The 24,160-nt window shown below is 44.5% G+C and overlaps 1 protein-coding gene across 5 annotated transcripts in view; it reads right to left on the bottom strand.

The window, feature by feature from the left end:
• Nucleotides 1–24,160, bottom strand: part of KANK1 (KN motif and ankyrin repeat domains 1) — a 350,857-nt gene that overhangs the window by 148,686 nt on the left and 178,011 nt on the right. For 4 of the 5 annotated variants that reach the window (XM_063913934.1, XM_063913936.1, XM_063913938.1 and 1 more), the window contains exon 2: nt 7,019–7,120. In XM_063913934.1, the coding sequence (XP_063770004.1) occupies nt 7,019–7,055 (37 nt within the window). In that variant the 5' untranslated portion in view covers nt 7,056–7,120. Of the gene's footprint in view, nt 1–7,018; nt 7,121–16,658; nt 16,761–24,160 lie in introns of those variants that run through there. The other variant, XM_063913937.1, reaches the window with a different exon arrangement.

The following is a 24,160-nucleotide window of genomic DNA, read 5'->3' as shown; positions in this document are numbered from 1 at the left end:
ATCCATACCTGTGGTGCATTTCAGTTTTGCACAGTTTGCTGACCACCAGTATATAATATATAGCAGTACGGTACAGTAGGCCACTGCTCTACCTACCTCTGTGTCGTCAAGTATACTATCCATCCATACCTGTGGTGCATTTAAGTTTTGCACAGTTTGCTGACCACCAGTATATAATATATAGCATTACGGTACAGTAGGCCACTGCTCTACCTACCTCTGTGTCGTCAAGTATACTATCCATCCATACCTGTGGTGCATTTCAGTTTTGCACAGTTTGCTGACCACCAGTATATAATATATAGCAGTACGGTACAGTAGGCCACTGCTCTACCTACCTCTGTGTCGTCAAGTATACTATCCATCCATACCTGTGGTGCATTTCAGTTGTGCGCAGTATATATAGTAGTAGGCCATTGCTATTGATACTGGCATATAATTCCACACATTAAAAAATGGAGAACAAAAATGTGGAGGGTAAAATAGGGAAAGATCAAGATCCACTTCCACCTCGTGCTGAAGCTGCTGCCACTAGTCATGGCCGAGACTATGAAATGCCATCAACGTCGTCTGCCAAGGCCGATGCCCAATGTCATAGTAGAGAGCATGTAAAATCCAAAACACAAAAGTTCAGTAAAATGACCCAAAAATCAAAATTAAAAGCGTCTGAGGAGAAGCGTAAACTTGCCAATATGCCATTTACGACACGGAGTGGCAAGGAACGGCTGAGGCCCTGGCCTATGTTCATGGCTAGTGGTTCAGCTTCACATGAGGATGGAAGCATTCATCCTCTCGCTAGAAAAATGAAAAGACTTAAGCTGGCAAAAGCACAGCAAAGAACTGTGCGTTTTTCTAAATCACAAATCCCCAAGGAGAGTCCAATTGTGTCGGCTGCGATGCCTGACCTTCCCAACACTGGACGGGAAGAGGTGGCGCCTTCCACCATTTGCACGCCCCCTGCAAGTGCTGGAAGGAGCACCCGCAGTCCAGTGCCTGATAGTCAAATTGAAGATGTCACTGTTGAAGTACACCAGGATGAGGATATGGGTGTTGCTGGCGCTGGGGAGGAAATTGACAAGGACGATTCTGATGGTGAGGTGGTTTGTTAAAGTCAGGCACCCGGGAAGACACCTGTTGTCCGTGGGATGAATATGGCCATTGACATGCCTGGTCAAATTACAAAAACAAAATCACCTCTTCGTTGTGGAATTATTTTAACACAAATGCGGACAACAGGTGTCAAGCCGTGTGTTGCCTTTGTCAAGCTGTAATAAGTAGGGGTAAGGACGTTAACCACCTCGGAACATCCTCCCTTATACGTCACCTGCAGCGCATTCATCATAAGTCAGTGACAAGTTCAAAAACTTTGGACGACAGAGGAAGCAGTCCACCGACCACTAAATCCCTTCCTCTTGTAACCAAGCTCCTGCAAACCACACCACCAACTCCCTCAGTGTCAATTTCCTCCTTAGACAGGAAAGCCAATAGTCCTGCAGTCCATGTCACTGGCAAGTCTGACGAGTCCTCTCCTGCCTGGGATTCCTCCGATGCATCCTTGAATGTAACGCCTACTGCTGCTGGCGCTGCTGTTGTTGCTGCTGGGAGTCGATCGTCATCCCAGAGGGGAAGTCGGAAGACCACTTGTACTACTTCCAGTAAGCAATTGACTGTCCAACAGTCCTTTGCGAGGAAGATGAAATATCACAGCAGTCATCCTGCTGCAAAGCGGATAACTCAGGCCTTGGCAGCCTGGGCGGTGAGAAACGTGTTTCCGTTATCCACCGTTAATTCACAGGCAACTACAGATTGATTGAGATACTGTGTCCCCGGTACCAAATACCATCTAGGTTCCATTTCTCTAGGCAGGCGATACCGAAAATGTACACAGACCTCAGAAAAAGAGTCACCAGTGTCCTAAAAAATGCAGTTGTACCCAATGTCCACTTAACCACGGACATGTGGACAAGTGGAGCAGGGCAGACTCAGGACTATATGACTGACAGCCCACTGGGTAGATGTATTGCCTCCCGCAGCAAGAACAGCAGCGGTGGCACCAGTAGCAGCATCTCGCAAACGCCAACTCGTTCCTATGCAGGCTACGCTTTGTATCAGCGCTTTCCAGAAGAGGCACACAGCTGACAACCTCTTACGGAAACTGAGGAACATCATCGCAGAATGGCTTACCCCAAATGGACTCTCCTGGGGATTTGTGACATCGGACAACGCCAGCAATATTGTGCTTGCATTACATCTGGGCAAATTCAAGCACGTCCCATGTTTTGCACATACATTGAATTTGGTGGTGCAGAATTATTTAAAAAACAACAGGGGCGTGCAAGAGATGCTGTCGGTGGCCCGAAGAATTGCGGGCAACTTTCGGCATTTAGCCACCGCGTGCCGAAGACTGGAGCACCAGCAAACAGTCCTGAACCTGCCCTGTCATCATCTGAAGCAAGAGGTGATAACGAGGTGGAATTCAACCCTCTATATGCTTCAGAGGATGGAGGAGCAGCAAAATGCCATTCAAGCCTATACATCTGCCTACGATATAGGCAAAGTAGGGGGAATGCACCTGACTCAAGCGCAGTGGAGAATGATTTAAACGTTGTGCAAGGTTCTGCAACCCTTTGAACTTGCCACACGTGAAGTCAGTTCAGACACTGCCAGCCTGAGTCAGGTCATTCCCCTCATCAGGCTTTTGCAGAAGAAGCTGGAGACATTGAAGGAGGAGCTAAAACAGAGCGATTCCGCTAGGCATGTGGGACTTGTGGATGGAGCCCTTAATTCGCTTAACCAGGATTCACGGGTGGTCAATCTGTTGAAATCAGAGCACTACATTTTGGCCACCGTGCTCGATCCTAGATTTAAAACCTACGTTGTATCTCTCTTTCCGGCAGACACAAGTCTGCAGAGTTTCAAAGACCTGCTGGTGAGAAAATTGTCAAGTCAAGCGGAACATGACCAGTCAACAGCTGCTCCCTCACATTCTTCCGCAACTGGGGGTGCGAGGAAAAGGCTAAGAATTCCGAGCCCACCCACTGGCGGTGATGCAGGGCAGTCTGGAGCGAGTGCTGACATCTGGTCCGGACTGAAGGACCTGCCAACGATTACTGACATGTCGTCTACTGTCACTGCATATGATTCTCTCACCATTGAAAGAATGGTGGAGGATTATATGAGTGACCGCATCCAAGTAGGCACGTCAGACAGTCCGTACGTATACTGGCAGGAAAAAGAGGCAATTTGGAGGCCCTTGCAGAAACTGGCTTTATTTTACCTAAGTTGCCCCCCCCTCCAGTGTGTACTCCGAAAGAGTGTTTAGTGCAGCCGCTCACCTTGTCAGCAATCGGCGTACGAGGTTACTTCCAGAAAATGTGGAGAAGAGGATGTTCATCAAAATGAATTATAATCAATTCCTCCGTGGAGACATTCACCAGCAATTGCCTCCAGAAAGTACACAGGGACCTGAGATGGTGGATTCCAGTGGGGACGAATTAATAATCTGTGAGGAGGGGGATGTACACAGTGAAAGGGGTGAGGAATCGGACGATGAGGAGGAGGAGGTGGACATCTTGCCTCTGTAGAGCCAGTTTGTGCAAGGAGAGATTGATTGCTTCTTTTTTGGTGGGGGCCCAAACCAACCAGTCATTTCAGTCACAGTTGTGTGGCAGACCCTGTCGCTGAAATGATGGGTTTGTTAAAGTGTGCATGTCCTGTTTATACAACATAAGGGTGGGTGGGAGGGCCCAAGGACAATTCCATCTTGCACCTCTTTTTTCTTTCATTTTTCTTTGCATCATGTGCTGTTTGGGGACTATTTTTTTTGAAGTGCCATCCTGCCTGACACTGCAGTGCCACTCCTAGATGGGCCAGGTGTTTGTGTCGGACACTTGGGTCGCTTAGCTTAGTCATCCAACGACCTCGGTGCAAATTTTAGGACTAAAAATAATATTGTGAGGTGTGAGGTGTTCAGAATAGACTGGAAATGAGTGGAAATTATGGTTATTGAGGTTAATAATACTATGGGATCAAAATGACCCCCAAATTCTATGATTTAAGCTGTTTTTGAGGGTTTTTTGTAAAAAAACACCCCAATCCAAAACACACCCGAATCCGACAAAAAAATTTCAGGGAGGTTTTGCCAAAACGCGTCCGAATCCAAAACACGGCCGCGGAACCGAATCCAAAACCAAAACACAAAACCCGAAAAATGTCCGGTGCACATCACTACTTAAAATATGCGTCTTTTGGGGTTATTCAGAGATGTTAGTAAACCAAAAACGTTAGCAATTGGGCAAAACCATGGTGGTCATTCAGAGTTGATCGCTCGCTAGCAGTTTTTAGCAGCCGTGCAAACGCTATGCCGCCTCCCACTGGGAGTGTATTTTACCTTAGCAGAAGTGCGAACAAAGGATCGCAGAGCGGCTACAAAATAATTTTGTGCAGTTTCAGAGTAGCTTCAAACCTACTCAGCGCTTGCGATCACTTCAGACCATTCAGTTCCTGATTTGACTTCACAAACACGCCCTGCGTTCACCTAACCACGCCAGCGTTTGTCCTGGCACGCCTGCGTTTTTACGAACACTCCCTGAAAACGGTCAGTTGCCACCCAGAAACGCCCCCTTCCTGTCAGTCACTCTGCGGCCAGCAGTGCGACTGGAAAGCATCGCTAGACCCTGTGTGAAACGACATTGTTCGTTGTAATATTTCATTGCGCGTACGCATGCGCAGAAGTGCCTTTTTTTTGCCTCATCGCTGCACAGCGAACGAATGCAGCTAGCGAACAACTCAGAATGACCACCTATGTGGGGCAGATGTAACATGTACAGAGAGATTTAGATTTGGGTGGGTTATATTGTTTCTGTGCAGGGTAAATACTGGCTGCTTAGTTTCTACACGGCAATTTATATTTCAGTTTGAACACACCCCACCCAAATCTAACTTTCTCTGCACATGTTACATCTGCCCCACCAGCAGGGCGCCATGGTTTTGCCCAATTGCTAACTTTTTTGGTTTGCTAACAACTCTGAATAACCCCCTTAATCCGCTACTTCATACCAATTATTTTGCGTCAAAAATACTAGTTCTGAATTTTTAGTACACTATTGGTGAAGTGTTAAAACGTCGACATTAGGCTTAGGGTTTGCTTAGTCCTACCTGAAAGCAACATGGTCGACATTCTGACCATCCCGTTATTTCATTAGTGCTTACATGCTGAATGTGGACATGATGAACATGTTGATACATTCACTGTCAAAATTAGGATTGTTGACATAGTCAACGCCGACATAATATACTGAACCCGTTGCAAGCAACAAAGACAGGCGTCCCTTCATCTTCCTCAAAATAGCACGCAAGTCTGGCTACAAGCCCATGACACATCCATAAAATTGTTCTTTTGCGCGTGTTCGCAAGATAGCCAATTTGTTGACACCCAGAAATGCCCATTTCACAGACAAAGAGGACCAGCAGCACTTGGAGGCTCAGTCAAAGTGCTGCACGTCGGCAGTTTGCTAGGAATCGCTAGATGAGTCTGCTTTTGGACTTGCATGAGGCTCAGAATTATGCTCACATTATCTGCAATGACTTACCAGCATGTATAGCCTTACACTTACTATACATTCATCTACTATACAGTCATCTCCTGGCTAAGTTAAACCAGAATTTAATCCCTCCTCCAACATGCACTCCCTGTAGTTCAGGTGGCCGCCCTTCAGCAGAATCCTACTTTCCTCAAAATGTAGACTACGGCTCCTGAGCCCCACGTCCCAGACTTCCAGTCTGCTCACTGTATGGGAACTCAAACATAAGTAGCACTGACAAAATCCCAGCTAGAAAGTCTTGAAGATTCCCTGTCAAACAAGGTGCTGCCTGCGTTATGGCTTGCCTTTCTCTAGTGAATGATGCACTGTGGAGTGTTGAAAGTTCAATGTTTGAGCACGAATTAAGCAAAGAACATTCCTAACTGACGGGAGGAAAGAAATGTCATTGTTAGAAAAAGAAATCATTTATTAAGGATTTTAATATTTGAATTGTTTGGCGCCGTCTCTATTTATAGAAACTTAAAGCCATACATATTTCTTTGGTGTGTTTGTACAAGTAACTTCTGTACACTTAAAGCAGCACTACCACCCATGAGCTACAGGGTCGGAGACACTGAGCCTGCTATGGCTGTTGTTCCGGAGGCTGTATCGGTCCTGTGAGTCAGAATCAGCAAATTCATTTACCAAGTGGTTTGTGTTTGCGCCCCTCACCAACTCCTTCTTTCACAAATCTAGCCTGGGCTGCTGCGATCACTCCGTGTGTACCCCTCACAGCGATAGCGATGCGCAGCCACGCGCATTGCTATCGCTGGTGCTAGATTGGCCTGGGTGAAATGAGCGCCCCCCCGTCTCCCCCCGCATTGCTCAGCACACATCGCGCTGTGCTGAGCGGGGGGAGAGGTGTGTGCTGAGCGAACCGCTCAGCACACATCTCTCCCCAAATCGGCCCGTGAATACGGTCCTTAAGTTAGAGAAGAAAAGTGAACAAAAGAAGTTGTGTGTTAGATATGTTGCTGTACAGGATTAAATACAATTTAGTATAATGATAAAATTTTACCTTAGTGCTTGAACATTATTGGATAATAATAGTACACTAAATCATGCAAACAGATAACATAGTCATAAACCCAGTTTCACATACTGTAGGGTATATATAGGCTAATTTCTGCTTCATAGCACTGAGGTCTTGGGTTCAATTCCCCCCACAGCCCTCTGTGTAGTTTGTATTTTCTTGCCGTGCTTGTGTTTTCTCTAGGTGCGTTGTTTTCCTTTCACTATACAAAAATATACTTAAAGGTTATTCGACTCTGAACAAAAATTGTGTGTGTGTGTCCAAATATTCTCTGTCAAGCACTGCAGAATATATGTGCACTACAGTATATCAATAACCGTTAAATTAATTAATCCTAATAAGACAAAGAGAAAAAAATAGATGCAGGCATGTAAAAAGAAAACCACAACATATGTTACCGTACCACAAAGATGTCCATTGACATTTTCAGTGTGCTCCATATCAGAGGTCTCTGTCGGGCTGGTAAATGGTAAAACCGTTATTCATTAGGTCCAAATTTAAATGCCTGAAATACAGAGAGTAGATCTGTTAGTTGACAGAAATTATTATGTTTTTATTGAGCATATCAGTTGCCATTATTGAAAAGAAAAAGGAACAACATATCTACATACACACAATCTAGATAAAATCCAGCACGGATACATATGGTAATCATGTGGTAAATAGTGCAAATGTAGGCATATAAAGGAGCAATTAATAATAAAGAAACTTCTCATTAATACAAACTGGAGAGAGAGAGAGAGAGAGAGAGAGAGAGAGAGAGAGAGAGAGAGAGAGAGAGAGAGAAACAAATAACAAAAAGAAAGAAGAAGGGAATGACATGCAATAATGAAAATAAAGAAAAGGGAGGGGGCGGGATAACACAAATTGGCAAAGATTATATTATGTTATCCTACATGTCAAATACACTTTCACGCAAAACATAAGAGAACAAATACAGAAAACAGGTGGAAAATAATGCTTATGTGGTCAGTGGATGCTCAATACAAAATGCAGTGTAACACATTACATTCTCTCCTGCTGTGCCAGCTTTTAGAGCAAACATCTCACACACATACATATGGACAACCATTTTCTATGTGTGTGCTCGGTCATATGGATTCTGGATGTCATGGGGGTTGACAGATCAACCTGATCTTTCGTATCATTGGAAAAACAGGAAGGGTACTGCCTTGTGAGGTCTGACATAAAGAATACTTTTCTACATAAACCTTTACAACCACCAGTCCTGTATAAGCAATACTGTACTGGAGCAGGAGGCACTGCTCCTTTAACACGTACCCTGACTGAGGAAATCCCTGGAATTGTTATGTATTCTGTCTCGCTACTGTAGCTGGATGGGTTTCAAACGAATATTAACTTGAGAAGGAGCTAGCATGTCAAACAATGCATGTCATTATGTTCTCCAAATACAACCCTTTAGATATGTCCCATTAATGGGGACCCTGTCTGTCAGAACCATGAATACTGCAAAGTTCACATGGGAATTGCAGAGTCTGGAGAAAATATAACAAAATGATTCCACTCCAATAGGAAGTGACAAGCAGCTGTATAATCACCAGCGTCAGCATATCCACACTCTCCTGACAGACCACCAATGGATGAATCTGAGTAACAAGCTCTACACACATTGCAGCATATATTTATATCTACTTTGTGTTAATCTCTGCATGTCACACACGCTGTATATGTCAGCCTCCTGTTTTCCAGCGTTTGTTTTATAGTGACACCAAGTGGATTGTGAAATGAATGAGAGCTTAGTAACAGTGTGCCAAGTGTTAGAACTACACGTACGTGTGATATCACCGTAAAAAAAAAAAAACAGGTCTCCTGGGGTTGCTCATCGGGAATTATGCTTTGCGTGCCTCACATAGTCCCTAATAAGTCCCGGCATCGGGGGATCAGCATGCCGCACTCGTGCTAATAGGATACACCCCAATGTATGTCAAATGGGAATACATACCTTTTACTGTAGTATGCCGGCATCATGGCTAGCGCATCAAAGACCCTTGCGGGCTCACTGTGCTTGCCCCGCTGCGGGCACGGTGGCTCGCGGTGCCTGCCACAGAAACTATTCTCCCTCTATGGGTGTAGTGGACACAGTAGCATTCCCCAAGGCCACGTCCCAGTGGGCCGTGACCCTGCCGCCTTTCACACACAGCCACATAAATGCCAGGGCTCTTATACAGCCCCAGTCTATCCCTGTACATTTGCAAGCTTGTCTGCAGGGTTTATCTATCCACTGTTTTTCTAGCTCAGTACCACTTGTAACTAAAACACACAGACCAGCTAAAAAAAAAACAAGTAATGGTTTGCTGTATCTGACACTGATACAAATTGCTAATGTATCTAGATGTAGAAATACAAATATTGTGAACTCAACCAGCATATTTACCCAAATATACTGAAAGTGGCAGAATAAAATTTTGTTTGTTCCATGGGCAAAATAGGTGCAGAAATACAAATATTATGATCCTGTAATATTTGTATTTTTGTGTTTTGTATTTGTGTTTTGAATCTTGTATGAGGAAAACGGGAAAACTGAAAAGGGATTTTGCCTCATCAAGAAACGCCTACATTCTACTCAGACATGGTTACTAAAAGAAATATGGCTGAGATTACTGGTAATGAATGTTATAATGAAATTCAGCAAACGGTCTACAAATTCTACTCACACGTAAAGTCAATAGGGTGTTTTTTGGGGGATGCAGTTAAAATACCAGCTGTTGGGATCCCAGCGTTTAGTTGATCGACACCGAAATCCCGACAGATGGTGAAATGCCGCCTCCTGGAATCCTGACAAATGCGGGGTATTTCCACTCGGTTCGTGGATCCACGCCACCAACCGAATGAAAATATAGTCTGTGGCAAGCACAGCCATAACTAGGCGTGTGATAGTGGTGCCTGGCACACAGCGCAGGACCACTAGCAACACCTGGCTGCTCTGCCGACCGCGTCCTCCCGACGACCGACCGCCAGCCGTCACGCAACCCGGCTGCCTCTCACATAGGTAGCCGGGCAACGCTGGCGCTGCAGCTCCCCTATAGCTCCCTCCCTTCCCTTGTGCTGGGAGAGATGACGTCTCTCCCAGCCCGCCCCCAGCCCACCCACAATGCCCTGCGCTGCGAAGAGCGCAGCGTAGGGCAGGAAGAGGAGAGGGAAGGCACATCTCTACCATGCCGGCTCGTCACATGTAAGTCTCTCTCTCCCCCCACCTGCCTTAATGTGTATAAAAGGGGGACTGCCTGTCATACTGTGTAAAAAAGGTGGGCTGCCTGTCACAATGTGTAAAAAAAAGGGGACTGCCTGCCATATTGTGTAAAAAAGGGGGGCTGCCTGTCATACTGTGCAAAAAAGCAGGACTGCCTGCCATACTGTTTAAAAAAGAGGGACTGACTGTCATAATGTGTAAAAAAGCAGAACTGCCTGCCATAATGTGTAAAAAACGGGGACTGCCTGTCATACTGTGTAAAATAAAGTGGGACTGCCTGCCTGCCTAAATGTGTAAAAGGGAGGTTTGTGGCCACACCCCTTCCCCGTGAAGACACGCCCCTATATTTTTGGCGCGAGCCTACGGCGCGTACTGGCCCTGATTTGTATGTGGAAGGGGGGGGGGGGGGGCGCCAATGCAGTTTCTTGCACACAGGGCTAAAATGTCTAGTTACGGCACTGGTGGCAAGTGAAGCGAGCCACTGGGCCTGAAGCATGACGAGCGCAGCGGCTCATTGCCTCCCAGCCGGGAATCCGACAGACAGGATGCCACTGTCGGTATACTGACAGCCGGCATCCCATCTACCGGTAACACATACTGATTCCCTCTTATTAAGTGGCAGCTTTTTAAAGCCACCGCTCACCTGCATTTTTGACGACGGGATTTAAAAGGGCAATAACTGTAAATTCTAAACCAGGATTGTTTTGCATTTAAATATTATTGCCATCTTAATTCCCACGCGCAAAACCACTGATAAGCGGCGATGCTTAAGTGTATTAATGAGCCAGACACATAGATATTAGGCAAGTTTTATGTAGAGCAGAGATGGGGAACCTTCCGCCCTCCAGTTGTTGTTGAACTACACATACCAGCATGCCTTGCTACAGTTGTGCTATTTGCCCATGCTAAAACTGTTCCAGGGCATGCTGGGATGTGTAGTTCAACAACAGCTGGAGGGCCGAAGGTTCCCCATCCCTGATGTAGAGTGTAGAGAGCCATCCAATTCTGCAATTTATGCATAGAGAGTGGTGGAAGCATACCCGACTTACCATACAGTACTTCCACCTAATTATCTGCTGGAATATTTGCAGAAGAACCCTAACCAGTGGCCAGAGTTATCCATATTTCCCAATCAAATGCTTCCCTGCTTAAGTTCTGGTGGGCTGGGTGAAGGTGGTCTAAGTGCAAATGTGTTGTACAGTATCTCACAAATATCCGATTTTTATGTGGTGCAAGGTATTATAAAAAGAGAAATAAATAAATTGTATTTATTTGTAATAGCATTCTTTGGTATGTGGAAAGCTACGCTGTCGTTTCCAAAATAATTTATGAGAACCGGACAAGAAATATGGTGATTCTCCAATTCAGAATGGCGAATCTGTCCGTCTTAGGCACTGTGCTGCAAGTTACAGTAGAACACCAAAGGTGAAAGCATTCTGGATAATATATCATATAGCTGTATACTATAGCGGCCAGTGAATTGCTTTTGTTTAGTTCAGCTTGGCCCCTAGTTAACATTACATTTATTCTCCACGTGCCAACCTGTATTCAAGATTAAATCAGACATCTGATGGGACGCCTCGCCATGTAATGCCTATCCAATGTACTTCTCACCCACAAGAAACACAAACCCCAAACATTACAGATTTACATAATGTCAAGTCAACACATGACAAAACTCATTTTGTGATCATATGAAATTATACGGCAAGGTGACTCAGAATAACAGGAACCTGGTTACATAGAAACATAGAATTTGACGGCAGATAAGAACCACTTGGCCCATCTAGTCTGCCCCCTTTTTTTTTATCCTTTAGGCAATCTCAACCCTTTTTGAACCTTAATTCTTTGTAAGGATATTCATATGCCTATCCCAAGCATGTTTAAATTGCTCTACAGTCTTAGCCTCTACCACCTCTGATGGGAGGCTATTCCACTTATCCACTACCCTTTTTGTGAAGTAATTTTTCCTTAAATTTCCCCTGAACCTCCCCCCCTCCAGTTTCAGTGTATGTCCTCGAGTTCTAATACTTCTATTCCTTTGAAGAATGTTTCCCTCCTGAACTTTGTTAAGACCCTTGATATATTTGAAAGTTTCTGTCATGTCCCCCCTTTCCCTTCTCTCCTCCATACTATACATGTTAAGATCTTTTAGCCTTTCCGGGTAAGTTTTGTGATGCAGGCCATGCACCATTTTAGTTGCCCTTCTTTGAACACTCTCTCAGAGCCGGCCATAGGCATAGGCAAACTAGGCAATTGCCTAGGGCATTTGATACGCCTAGGGGCATCAGCAGCTTCTGCTGATTAAAATGATATGCGACATGCCTATATTCTGTGTGTAGCATTTCGTATGCAGATACAGCCACAGTCACACACAGAATATAGGCATGCTGCATATAATTTTAATCAGCAGAAGCTGCATGTGCATCCTAGCCACATAGCAATGCAAATAAGATGCATTTTCATTAAAAAAAAGTGCCCGACGTTAGCATTGAGGCAAGATTTATGAGGACACATCTGTATCCAAGCAGAGGCAGAGGTCACAGTGTTAGTGGCAGTGTGATTGCTGTGTGCATGTGAGTGGGTTGGTTGTGCAGTAGTGTTCTGAATATGTGTAAGGAGCATTATGTGTGTCATGTAAAAATGCATTAATAATGTGCAACATATGTGTAAGGGGCACTATGCATGTCGTTATGTGTATAAGGGCATTAATAATGTGCTGCATATGTGTATCAGGGTACTAATGTATGTGTGTCATTATGTGTATAGGGGTACTAATAATGGGCAACAAATGTGTAGGGGGCACTATGTGTGTCATTATGTGTGTAAGGGCATTAATATGCCGTATATGTGTAAGGGACATTATGTGTAAAAGGGCATTAATAAAGGTTGTCATAATGTGTAAGGCGCATTATGTTTATAAGGATATTAATAATTTGTCTTATATGTGTAAGGGGCATTACTGTGTGGAATAATGTGTATAAGGTGCGCTACTATGTGGCGTTGCATATAGAAAGGGCACTACTGTGTCGTCTAATGTGAATAAAGAGCAATAGGGTGTGGTGTAATGTGAATAAGGAGCAATTCAGTGTAATGTAATGTAAATAAGGGGCTCTACTGTGAGGAGTAACGTTTATAAGGTAAAGTGATACTACTGTGGAATGTAATATGAATTATGGACACTATCGCATGATCAAATGTGAATAAAGTTGCAGTACTGTGTGGCGTAATTGGAATTGGGGTTACTATTGTGTGGCCATGCCCCTTGCCAGCAAAACCACACCCCTTTTTGGGCTGTGTGCCAAATGTGCAAACTGTTCCTATTTAAAATATAGGGGGCACAAACTCCAAAATAAGGACTGCTATGGGTGAGGGGTGATGGTGCTGGGAAAGAGGTGCAAGGTCAGAGGCGGAACCAGCGGTGGTGCTAGGGGGCACCAGCCAAAATCTTGCCTAGGGCATCATATTGGTTGGGGCCGGCTCTGCACTCTCTAATGTATTTATATCCTTCTGGAGATATGGGGGTATATGCAATTGCCGGCGAATCGCGGCAATTTTTCGCCCGTTTTTTAATTCGACACAATTCGACCGTCGAATTCCAGCAGGTGGGTGCCGGAATTCAACATATTCAATAAAAAATGGATTCGACAGTCCTGCTGTCGAAAAACGGCAGATTTGACGGATTTTGATTAGATTTGTAAAAATGTTTTTAAAAAAACGGGAAAAAACGTGAAAAATCAGGAAAAAAAATTGCGTGGGGTCCCCCCCTCCTAAGCATAACCAGCCTCGGGCTCTTCGAGCCGGTCCTGGTTCTAAAAATCCGGGGTAAAAACTGACATGGGATCCCCCGTATTTTTAAAACCAGCACCGGGCTCTGCGCCTGGTGCAAAAAATACGGGGGACAAAAAGCGTAGGGGTCCCCCGTATTTTTTACACCAGCATCGGGCTCCACTAGCTGGACAGATAATGCCACAGCCGGGGGTCACTTTTATACAGCGCCCTGCGGCCGTGGCATTAAATATCCAACTATTCACCCCTGGCAGGGGTACCCTGGAGGAGTGAGGACCCCTTCAATCAAGGGGTCCCCCCCCAGCCACCCAAGGGCCAGGGGTGAAGCCCGAGGCTGTCCCCCCCATCCAACGGCTGCGGATGGGGGGCTGATCGCCTTGAGTAAAATGAAAGAATATTGTTTTTTCCCCCAGAAGAACTACAAGTCCCAGCAAGCCTCCCCCGCAAGCTGGTACTTGGAGAACCACAAGTACCAGCATGCGTGTGGAAAAACGGGCCCGCTGGTACCTGTAGTTCTACTGGAAAAAAAATACCCAAATAAAAACAGGAGACACACACCGTGAAAGTAAAACTTTATTTCATACATGCAGACACATACATACTTACCTATGTTGACCCGCCGACTGCCACGTCTCCTGATCCGACGATCCGGGGTACCTGTGAATAAAATTATACTCACCTGATCCAGTGTCCTGTGATTTGTAATCCACGTACTTGGCAAAACAAAAAAACGAATACCCGGACCAGACGGACTGAAAGGGGTCCCATGTTTACACATGGGACCCCTTTCCCCGAATGCAGAGACCCCCCATGACTGCTGTCACAGAAAGGTCCCTTCAGCCAATCAGGAAGCGCCACTTCGTGGCACTCACCTGATTGGCTCTGTGCGTCTGAGCTCAGACGCGCATTGCACAGTCCCCTCCATTACTTTCAATGGTGGGAACTTTGTGGACAGTGGTGAGGTCACCCGCGGTCAGCGGCTGAGCGCGGGTAACCCCACCGCTGACCGCAAAGTTCCCATCATTGAAACTAATGGAGGGAGCTGTGCGATGCGCTGTCTGCCAGCTCAGACGCGCATACAGCCAATCAGGAGAGTGCCACGAAGTGGCGCTTCCTGATTGGCTGAAGGGACCTTTCTGTGACAGCAGTCACGGGGGGTCTCTGCATTCGGGGAAAGGGGTCCCATGTGTAAACATGGGACCCCTTTCAGTCCGTCTGGTCCGTGTATTCATTTTTTTGTTTTGCCAAGTACGTGGATTACAAATCACAGGACACTGGATCAGGTGAGTATAATTTTATTCACAGGTACCCCGGATCGTCGGATCAGGAGACGTGGCAGTCGGCGGGTCAACATAGGTAAGTATGTATGTGTCGGCATGTATGAAATAAAGTTTTACTTTCACGGTGTGTATCTCCTGTTTTTATTTGGGTATTTTTTTCCAGTAGAACTACAGGTACCAGCAGGCCCGTTTTTCCACACGCATGCTGGTACTTGTGGTTCTCCAAGTACCAGCTTGCGGGGAGGCTTGCTGGGACTTGTAGTTCTTCTGGAAAAAACAATATTCTTTCATTTTACTCAAGGCTATCAGCCCCCCATCCGCAGCCCTTGGATGGGGGGGGGGGGGGGGAGAGACAGCCTCGGGCTTCACCCCTGGCCCTTGGGTGGCTGGGGGGGGACCCCTTGATTGAAGGGGTCCCCACTCCTCCAGGGTACCCCGGCCAGGGGTGACTAGTTGGATATTTAATGCCACGGCCGCAGGGCGCTGTATAAAAGTGACCCCCGGCTATGGCATTATCTGTCCAGCTAGTGGAGCCCGATGCTGGTGTAAAAAATACGGGGGACCCCTACGCTTTTTGTTCCCCGTATTTTTTGCACCAGCACAAGGCGCAGAGCCCGGTGCTGGTTTTAAAAATACGGGAGATCCCATGTCAGTTTTTACCCCAGATTTTTAGAACCAGGACCGCCTCGAAGAGCCCGAGGCTGGTTATGCTTAGGAGGGGGGACCCCACGCATTTTTTTTTCTGATTTTTACCATTCCATTTAAAAAAAAAATATATATATATATTTTTAAAAATATATAAATAATACTTGTGCCTCCAAAATAGATAAACCAAGTACCTAATCCCTTCTAATATAAATAGATATGCTATTACCAATAAAAAAAAACACAAAAAAACCCCATGTTTTTAAAAATTTTTATTAGATTCCGCCAGCAAAGTGTGGCGGATTGAAAATGACGAATTTACTGTCTAAAAGCACTGTTGTCGAATTTACAATCTTCAATTGAATATACTTTTGTCGAATTGCCGCATTTGTACCATTGCAGAAATGTCGAATTTGACAAATGTCGAATTTCAAAAAGTCGAATTTTGAAAGTCCGTTTTTTTGACGGAAAGTACTGAATTGCATTGTCGAATTTTTTTTTTTTTGGCGAAAATGTCCCGTTTTTCGACATTTTCGGGAATTCGACCGCAATTGCATATACCCCATGGTCTCCAGAACTGGACACAGTATTCCAGATGGGGCCGCACGAATGACCTATACAGTGGCATTATCACTTCTTTTTTTCCTGCTACTGATTCCTCTTCCTATGCAACCAAGCATCTGACTTGCCTTTCTCATTGCTTTGTTGCATTGCTTTCCTGCCTTCAAGTCACTTGAAATAGTGACTCCTAAATCCCTTTCCTCCTCAGTAGTTTCCATTATAGGACCCTTGATACTATATTTAGCCTTTGAGTTTTTGAGACCCAAGTGCATGATTGTGCATTTTTTTGCATTAAACTGTAGTTGCCACGTTCTTCACCATTTCCCAAGCCTACCTAGGTCTTCAATGGTTGCATGAGGACTTGCACTGCAGCAGTGTTAATCCTAAGCAATGGCAGAACACATGCTATATACACAAGTAGTGACAGAATGTACGTACACATGGAATCTAGAAGTACCTGGAGCTGAAGAATACAGAATCCCCCTACACTGGAATCCTACATAGGGACCCATACTTAACCCTCCCTGCTGCTTTGTCATTACATGCCGTTGCCATACCTGCATGCTAATGTTGAGAATTATTGTCTCCAAGGCAAATGCAGAGCAAGCAGTGACTGGCTAAATGTTATTGCAGCTCCTTTTAGAATTTCTCCATTATTTCTGTGGACAGAAGTGCACAGGAGGTCAAAACACCAGAGCATCAATTTACAGAATAAGTGTTCTTAATGAGTTTTGGACGTTGATTCACAATTATTTACTTTTCATATGTTAATAAATGAACAAAAAGTAAATTTAAAGTAGAACAACTAGGAAAGTCAATGGTGCTATTCACACCACGGGGTAAATTTACTAAGATGGGAGTTCTATTCAAGATGGGATGTTGCCTATAGCAACCAATCAGATTCCAGGTATTATCTTCTAGAAGGTGCTAGATAAATGAGAAGTAGAATCTGATTGGTTGCTAAGGGGAACATCCCATCTTAAATAGAACTCCCGTCTTAGTAAATTTACCCCCACGTGTTCTAAAATGTTGGGATGCAACATACTCGATTTCTCATGCATTAAGCAGCACTCCCGTTAGAGAAATATACAAATGTGTACTACTTTTCATGCATTTCTATTCATATTAACAGCGTTATAATGTGAATTGGTCGCAAGTCATAAAATGATCGCTCCTTTCACGGATACATTCCACTAAATATTAATAGAACAGTTTGAGAAATTTAGAGGGGATGTACAAATAGTCAACATTACTGTTCATTGTAATTCAGAAAATGATAGAAAATAAGACATAGCTTTTAAGTATTTTGTATAAATGTTCTTTTCTAGCTTAAAATTAAACTACTACGCTCTAAAAAAACAAAAAGAAAGGTAAAATAAAAAGGTAAAGGCAGTTTAAATATATAAAACAGACACAAAAAGGTAATTTATGACAAAGTTTGAGCATGTGGATACTCTCATATCTAAAAGATAAATAGGACGGTATTACAACACAAATTTGACACTTTTGTGATAAGACGTGCTGTGTCTGTTTATCCTCAAACACAACTGCAGCACTCTACATTTTTCTACATAATAAGCAGCTATACAATACTATTATACCCCTTTTACACTAGCTTAAAAAACACGGGTAAATGCATGGGGGCGCGGGTTTACCCGTGTTTTTTGCAAGTGGAAAAGGGTCCCCCCGCAAAAACCCGGATCAAGTGACCAGTGAATTCTACCCGGGTATCTACCTGGGTAGGACACGGGAATGATCCGGGTAGGGTTGTAGTGTAAACAGGAGCCGTGTCGATGCGACACGGCTCCTGTTTACACTGTATGGAAGGGCGGCGCTGGGAGATCATGTGATGTCCCAGCGCCGCCCCTGCCGCGTCACTAGCAGCGTCACCAACGCGGCAATATGTCGGGTTGGTGACTGCTGATGGGAAAGGGGGATGAGCACGGGCCGCAGCCGGGTAGCACCCGTGTCAGACTCCCGGCTGCGACCCGTGCTCATAGGTCGAAAAGGGGTATTAATTACAAACCTCCCAAAATTCTTCAAGTTGAAGCCAGGGGGAAATGCCTATTGCCCAGCGCTCAGGTAGTTGCTAGGCGTGCCCCCAGTCTCTCTCTCAAATGATGCTGCAGGCATGTGCATGGCATCTATTCACAACTTCCTCTGCTAAGCAGAGTAGCCGGTGATAAGGGTGCTTACAACCTCACCCCCCAATGCGGGACACTGCAAGCCACAGGTGGAACAGTGCCCGAAAAGCGAGACTGTCCCGCCAAATTCAGGATGGTGTGGAGGTATGTGATCGTATGCTTATAAGCAGGGCCCTGTTACCTGCTAACATGTTAACACCCAGAAGTAGATTTACTAAAGCTTCTAATAATGAAAAGTTTAAAAGCAAATTAAAAGCAACAAATCAGATTCTGTCTACCATTTTCTAGGATGCAAGAGAAATAATAGCAAGTTGTTATTGGCGACACCACCACTTTTATTTTGTAGAAACTTAGTAAATCTAACCCCCAGTCTTGTTTTATTCATTTATTTGACCCCAACTATAAAGCTCTTCAGAATAAGCTGGCTCTATATAAATAAATGTTAATAGATAACTTATTGTGACTTTTGTCTAATTATCAGTATGTCCTCTGGAGTACAATATTCAGGTACTGATTGATGCAGTTTTCAAAAGGCTCCGGAAATAATGGGTAGGCCCAGCTGTAAGTAGAAAACAGAGGGTGAAAAGGAATGATATGGGTGATAGGGGGTGGTAGTTTCCATTGAGTGCCTAACGATGTCAGGGGATCCAGTCTCTAAGTTGACAGTAACTAGGTCGACAATGTCTAGGTCGACCACTATTGGTCGACAGTAACTAGGTCGACAGGTCAAAAGGTCGACATGAGTGTTTTTTTTTTTTAACTCTTTTTTTGAACCTTTTCATACTTAACGATCCATGTGGACTACGATTGGAACGGTAATCTGTGCCGAGCGAAGGCACCTTGCCCGAAGCATGGCGAGCGAAGCGAGCCATGCGAGGGGACGCGGTGCACTAATTGGGGTTCCTGGTCACTCTACGAAGAAAACGACACCAAAATAAAATAAAAAACTCATGTTGACCTTTTGACCTGTCGACCTAGAACATGTCGACCTAAAGACCCTGTCGACCTAGTTACTGTCGACCAATAGTGGTTGACTTAGTTACTGTCGACCTTCCATACCACACCCGATGTCAGTAGGGGGACCCACCCACTGTTCCTGATGAGCCACTGAGGCTGCATTGGTTTTTCCTGCGGGTAGGTAGCTGTGGGGAGAGAACTGGCAGAACCAGGGCCTGCGATTATGTTCAGCGGCCCTAGCAATAGTGTTTTATATATATATATATATATATATATATATATATATAAAATATATAATATATCAAATCAATAGTGGAATTACAAATTGCTGTAGTTAAAATTCAGCAATTTCCTGATCTAGCTGACTCTAGATGTGTTTTCATATACTGCGGCTTCAGTTGCGACAAACAGCCCCTCTCTTCACAACAGGTCCCGGGCAACTCGCCCATGCACAGTGACACAATGTCAATCCTATACACATAAACACATAAATAAAAAGACAAAGCTACTCTGATAGATTACACTGATTGACTGGACATGTGGCATTTGTATGCAGAGTAGCCTTGAATCTGTATATGAAGGGCTATGATGCAGTGGCCATGACTTTCTCATGCCAAGTTCTGCTGTATTTTATCTGCGATGCATGTGTTTTACACTGATTCCTGTGTGGTTCAAGTCCCAGTCCAGCGTCTGTAGTACACCGTGAGTGTTGCTTTGCTGCACCTGCGATGCAAACACAATGCAAAATTTTAAGAAACAGATGTTAGGCTTCACCTCTTGGAGCATGTCAGTCACACCAGGCGCCTTGCGCTGTATAGAGTATGGACGCTCGGTGTATGAGGACACGTATGTATGTATTTCTGTATGTTCAAAAGATGATTTAGCAATAGTAAAAATTCGGAATTAGATTTTATAGTTAAGAAATACTAAGTGGGCAGCTCCTTACAGCAATGTCAGATGTAATCACCTTCATCATAGTTTTTCGCTTCAATGTCAAGACTGTGTTAGGTAGCATCTGCCTCAACGTTACAGGAGGTACTTCACCACTCCGACACTTCGCCGCCGACAGAAGAATAAATCCATTGGTTTTGAATATGCCGTAATGGCTATGGGATTAGGACACTAGCATACAATATCCCTAACATTAATAGGCAACAATGTGCATGTACTGTACAGTAACACGTCTGTTTGCGTCCGTGTACACTACTGGTTTTATGTTGATTTATTGGACTTGGACGCTCACATATTTCTAAAGTACTGTAAATGGACCATACTGTGGCTTTATCACGTTTGTTTGCATCTGCATATGCTGTACTATTTGCATCTGTACTGTTATATACTGTATGAAATAATGTAGCGTAACGAGACACATAGTAAGAATTACTTTACTAGTGCATTTCAGTATTGTATTTTACGGGAGACTACACGAATGCGCAGTGGTGATAGTAAAAAGCGACATCTGGTGGATGATCGCAGGTATTACACATAAAGGTAACGTCAAACGCTCTGTGCGCCTCCGTGAGATTAGGTGCGCCTCTCTGTGACTAGGCGCGCCTCCCTGCGCCCCGGTACGCTGCGTATGCCCGAACGCGACTAACGCCTCAGCCAGTCAACATAACGGAGGACCCATTTGTATCTGCAATAATGAACATTACTCATTTTAAGCTCTGAAGCTTTAAAAAAAAAAAAAAAAAAAAAAAAGTTATACAATGCAAGTCACATTTCACTATAGCAAATGTGTACAACTTTCTTATACACAGATCTGTTTTTTCATACATTACTTTTTATATTTTATTCCACAAGTCATGTTCACATAACAAAATAGCAACTTCTAATAATCATTACATGTAACAGCTGATGGCTAATTATCATTTAATATTATATACTAACCGAGAGCAGTGTTTATATATGCACTAGCTACAATATCTGGGAAATACAGTCAAGCTACGTTCTCCACCCAGTGAAATGGCCACACCGCAGGATGCTCAGTCCTTAACCTGTCCTTTCACATCTGTATGTCCCCACAATCTGAAGATGCACAGCACCATGGCATCTTATATTAATATAATTACTAATAATAATAACCATAATAATAGTAAGGTCCACCTAGCCTGAGACACACCTGTGTATCCTTTAGTAGCATTTAAAGAGCATCTATCACTTAGTCATTTTGTGAGTTATTTTATAATACAGCTAACCAAGTTGGGAACGGTGACATCACTGCGACACAAAAGGCTGTGGGTCAAATGTACTAAGCATCGAAAAGTGAAAAAGTGGAGAGTGCTAAACTACCAACCAACCAGCTCCTAACTGCCATTTTTCAAACAGGGCCTGTGACATGGCAGCTAGGAGCCGATTGGCTGGTACTTTATCACTCTCCACTATATCACTGTTTAAGGCTTAGTACATCTGGCCCTGTAGTCTGCTCTCACATGAATATTAAGGTGCATACACACGGATCGATTTCCCGTGAACTGGCAGTAGGCAATTTTGGCTATCTGTACCAGCGATTTTGATGAAGTGTGCAAGCGATTTTGGCTATGGGCGATTTTGACTAACTCATTTAAATAGGGGGATGTTTTCACTTTTCCAGCGACATAGTCGAAATTGACTTGCCTGCACAGTCTATTTTTCATAGTGATAGCGAACTGGCGGGGACGCGCATTGCTCGCTGTGCACACATAGCGAGCGATATGCACTAACTTTCTTAGCGATTTTTACTATATAGTCATCACTGAACCATATAGCTCCGTGTATACACACCTTTAGGTTCCCCATAAAATAGCTGCCTTCAGGTCTCAGTGATGTCACTGGTCCCTATTTAATCAACGAGTTGTATTCTCCTCAATACTCATTAAGCACTGTGCAGTGGTGATAGGTGAACTTTAACGGGCAGGATAGAAGGGAAGCTCATTCCACTTTACAAGGTTACAACAAGCCTCATTCATGTGGTTACAGGACATACTGTTCATGACAAACCAAAACATGACATACAACAAAGAAGCACACAGTATCATCAAATTCTAATGAGTCTACTATGATGTTTGAAAATAGGAGTTATTAATAAGCAATAAATATGAAGGGTAAAAAAAAAATATCTGGTAAGAAAAACTTAGTGATTATCTAGTTAAACTTTGATGAATTGCAAAACAAACCCTCCAGCTACGAAAGCTGTTAAACCCACATTCCAGGTAGAAATGGAAGAAATGACACGCTAGTGCCAAGGACGTTGCTAGGCAGTGACGTGTTAATGCTAACGTTCACATGTGGCGGGAGTTCTCTGCACATTCCAAGTTACAATCCAGCATGTCTCACCTATCCAAAGGTCACAATGTACCCTCCCAACAGCATACGGCCAATACAAGCTTACTACTTTTTTTAATTTTTAATTTTTAACATCTTGTTTATTAAGCTTACTTCTTCTTAGAAAGTAAAGATAACATTCCCATAAAGGCTTTATAATTCAGATTTTGTTTGTAGTGCATGGGATTGCAGGTTGGGTCAGAGCTTGGCACTTAAACTACTGTAACTTTCAAATCTAAGCTTCTCCCTCCTGCAACCCCACAAATCCACTACTTCTTTAAAATGAGTCTAGAAAGGAGTAGCAGTAACCCCATGAAACTGTTCGAACAATATAACAAGCCAGTAGGGAAAAGACTGTCAAGAACCAAAAAAAACGAACCAATTTTGGTCAGAACATAGACACACCGCCCGATTAAGGAAGGGGCTCAGGGAATACTGTACCCGAGGCCCCCTGTCTTAAGTGCCCTGGGCCCCCCAAATGCTTAATCCGGCCCTGCGTAGGAAACGTATGGAGCAGGGACGTGCAGTCAGGGGAGGCAGTACCTCACCTGTCATAATGATTAAAATAATATAAAGAATATATTTATAACACAGATTCTGTGTCATAGATATCTTCTTTGTTATTCTAATAATTTCCCCTGTGAAATACAGTCGCAGGAGGCAATGAGAGCGGTGCCTCCTGCTGACAGCAGTGAAGGTGCTGAGGTAGGGGGCGGGCAGGGGGCAGGGCCAAACCACGGGCTGTAAAAGCCCATTGAAAAATGTATGAAAAGCGGCACCTGTTACACTGCCTCAATGACAGGGGCCCACATGACTGCACGCCCCTGTCAGCCTAGCAGATGTGATTGGCCCAGCGGATCCAGTACTGCTGAATCTGCTGGATAGTGGGCATATGCAGCGGCGGGAAACGGTGGAGGTAGCAGGCATTCACAGCGGTGGGACCCAGCGGTGATAGTGTGGATGGCGGCAGGCCTGGATCTGGGAGGATCCGGTCTTTGCTAGCCATTGTTCACACTTCGGCAGCAGCTGGCTTATATAAGCCAGTGCAAGGCAGCGGTTGGGCAGTCCGTTGGCGGGGAGGGAGCATGGAAGAGCTCCCGAAGAAAGAAGTCTCTGGAATCCCTGGTGGCAGCAGCCATGAAAAAGAGCTGACCGTCCGCCGCCCCCAGGTGCATATGCAGTGTAATAAATTATTAAAACATTGTAGTGTAATAAATTATTAAAACATTGTGTCATGTTTTTATTTTAATATTTTCTTTACAGACGGACTACAGGTGCCAGCGGGCCCTTTACGTCCAGGCATGCTGGCACTCCAAGTGGCAGAATGCTGGGGCAGTCTTGCTGGGACCTGTAGGCCACCTGTAAAGAACATTATTAACATACAATGAACCCCACACCCACCGCCACCAGGGGTGCGGAGCATACCCAGTGCTGGTTGTTGCTCGGGAGGGGGGACCTCATTTTATTTTTTGGGGGGTCCCCAATTTCCGAGGAATTCCGAGGCTGACCGGGTTGAGGGCTGGTTATTGTGATGGCAGGGGGAACCCACACTGAATGTCCCCCCTGCTATGGCATTAACACCCTGGCTGGTTGTGCCCGGAGCTGGTTATTATTATATGTGGAGACTGCATACACCATGGAGGCATGGGGGGGTT

This window comes from Pseudophryne corroboree, chromosome 1 (assembly GCF_028390025.1).
Source record: "Pseudophryne corroboree isolate aPseCor3 chromosome 1, aPseCor3.hap2, whole genome shotgun sequence".
Classification (NCBI taxonomy): domain Eukaryota; kingdom Metazoa; phylum Chordata; class Amphibia; order Anura; family Myobatrachidae; genus Pseudophryne; species Pseudophryne corroboree.
The sequence above is the reverse complement of the archived record's forward strand: the minus strand, read 5'-3'. Positions and strand labels throughout refer to the sequence as shown.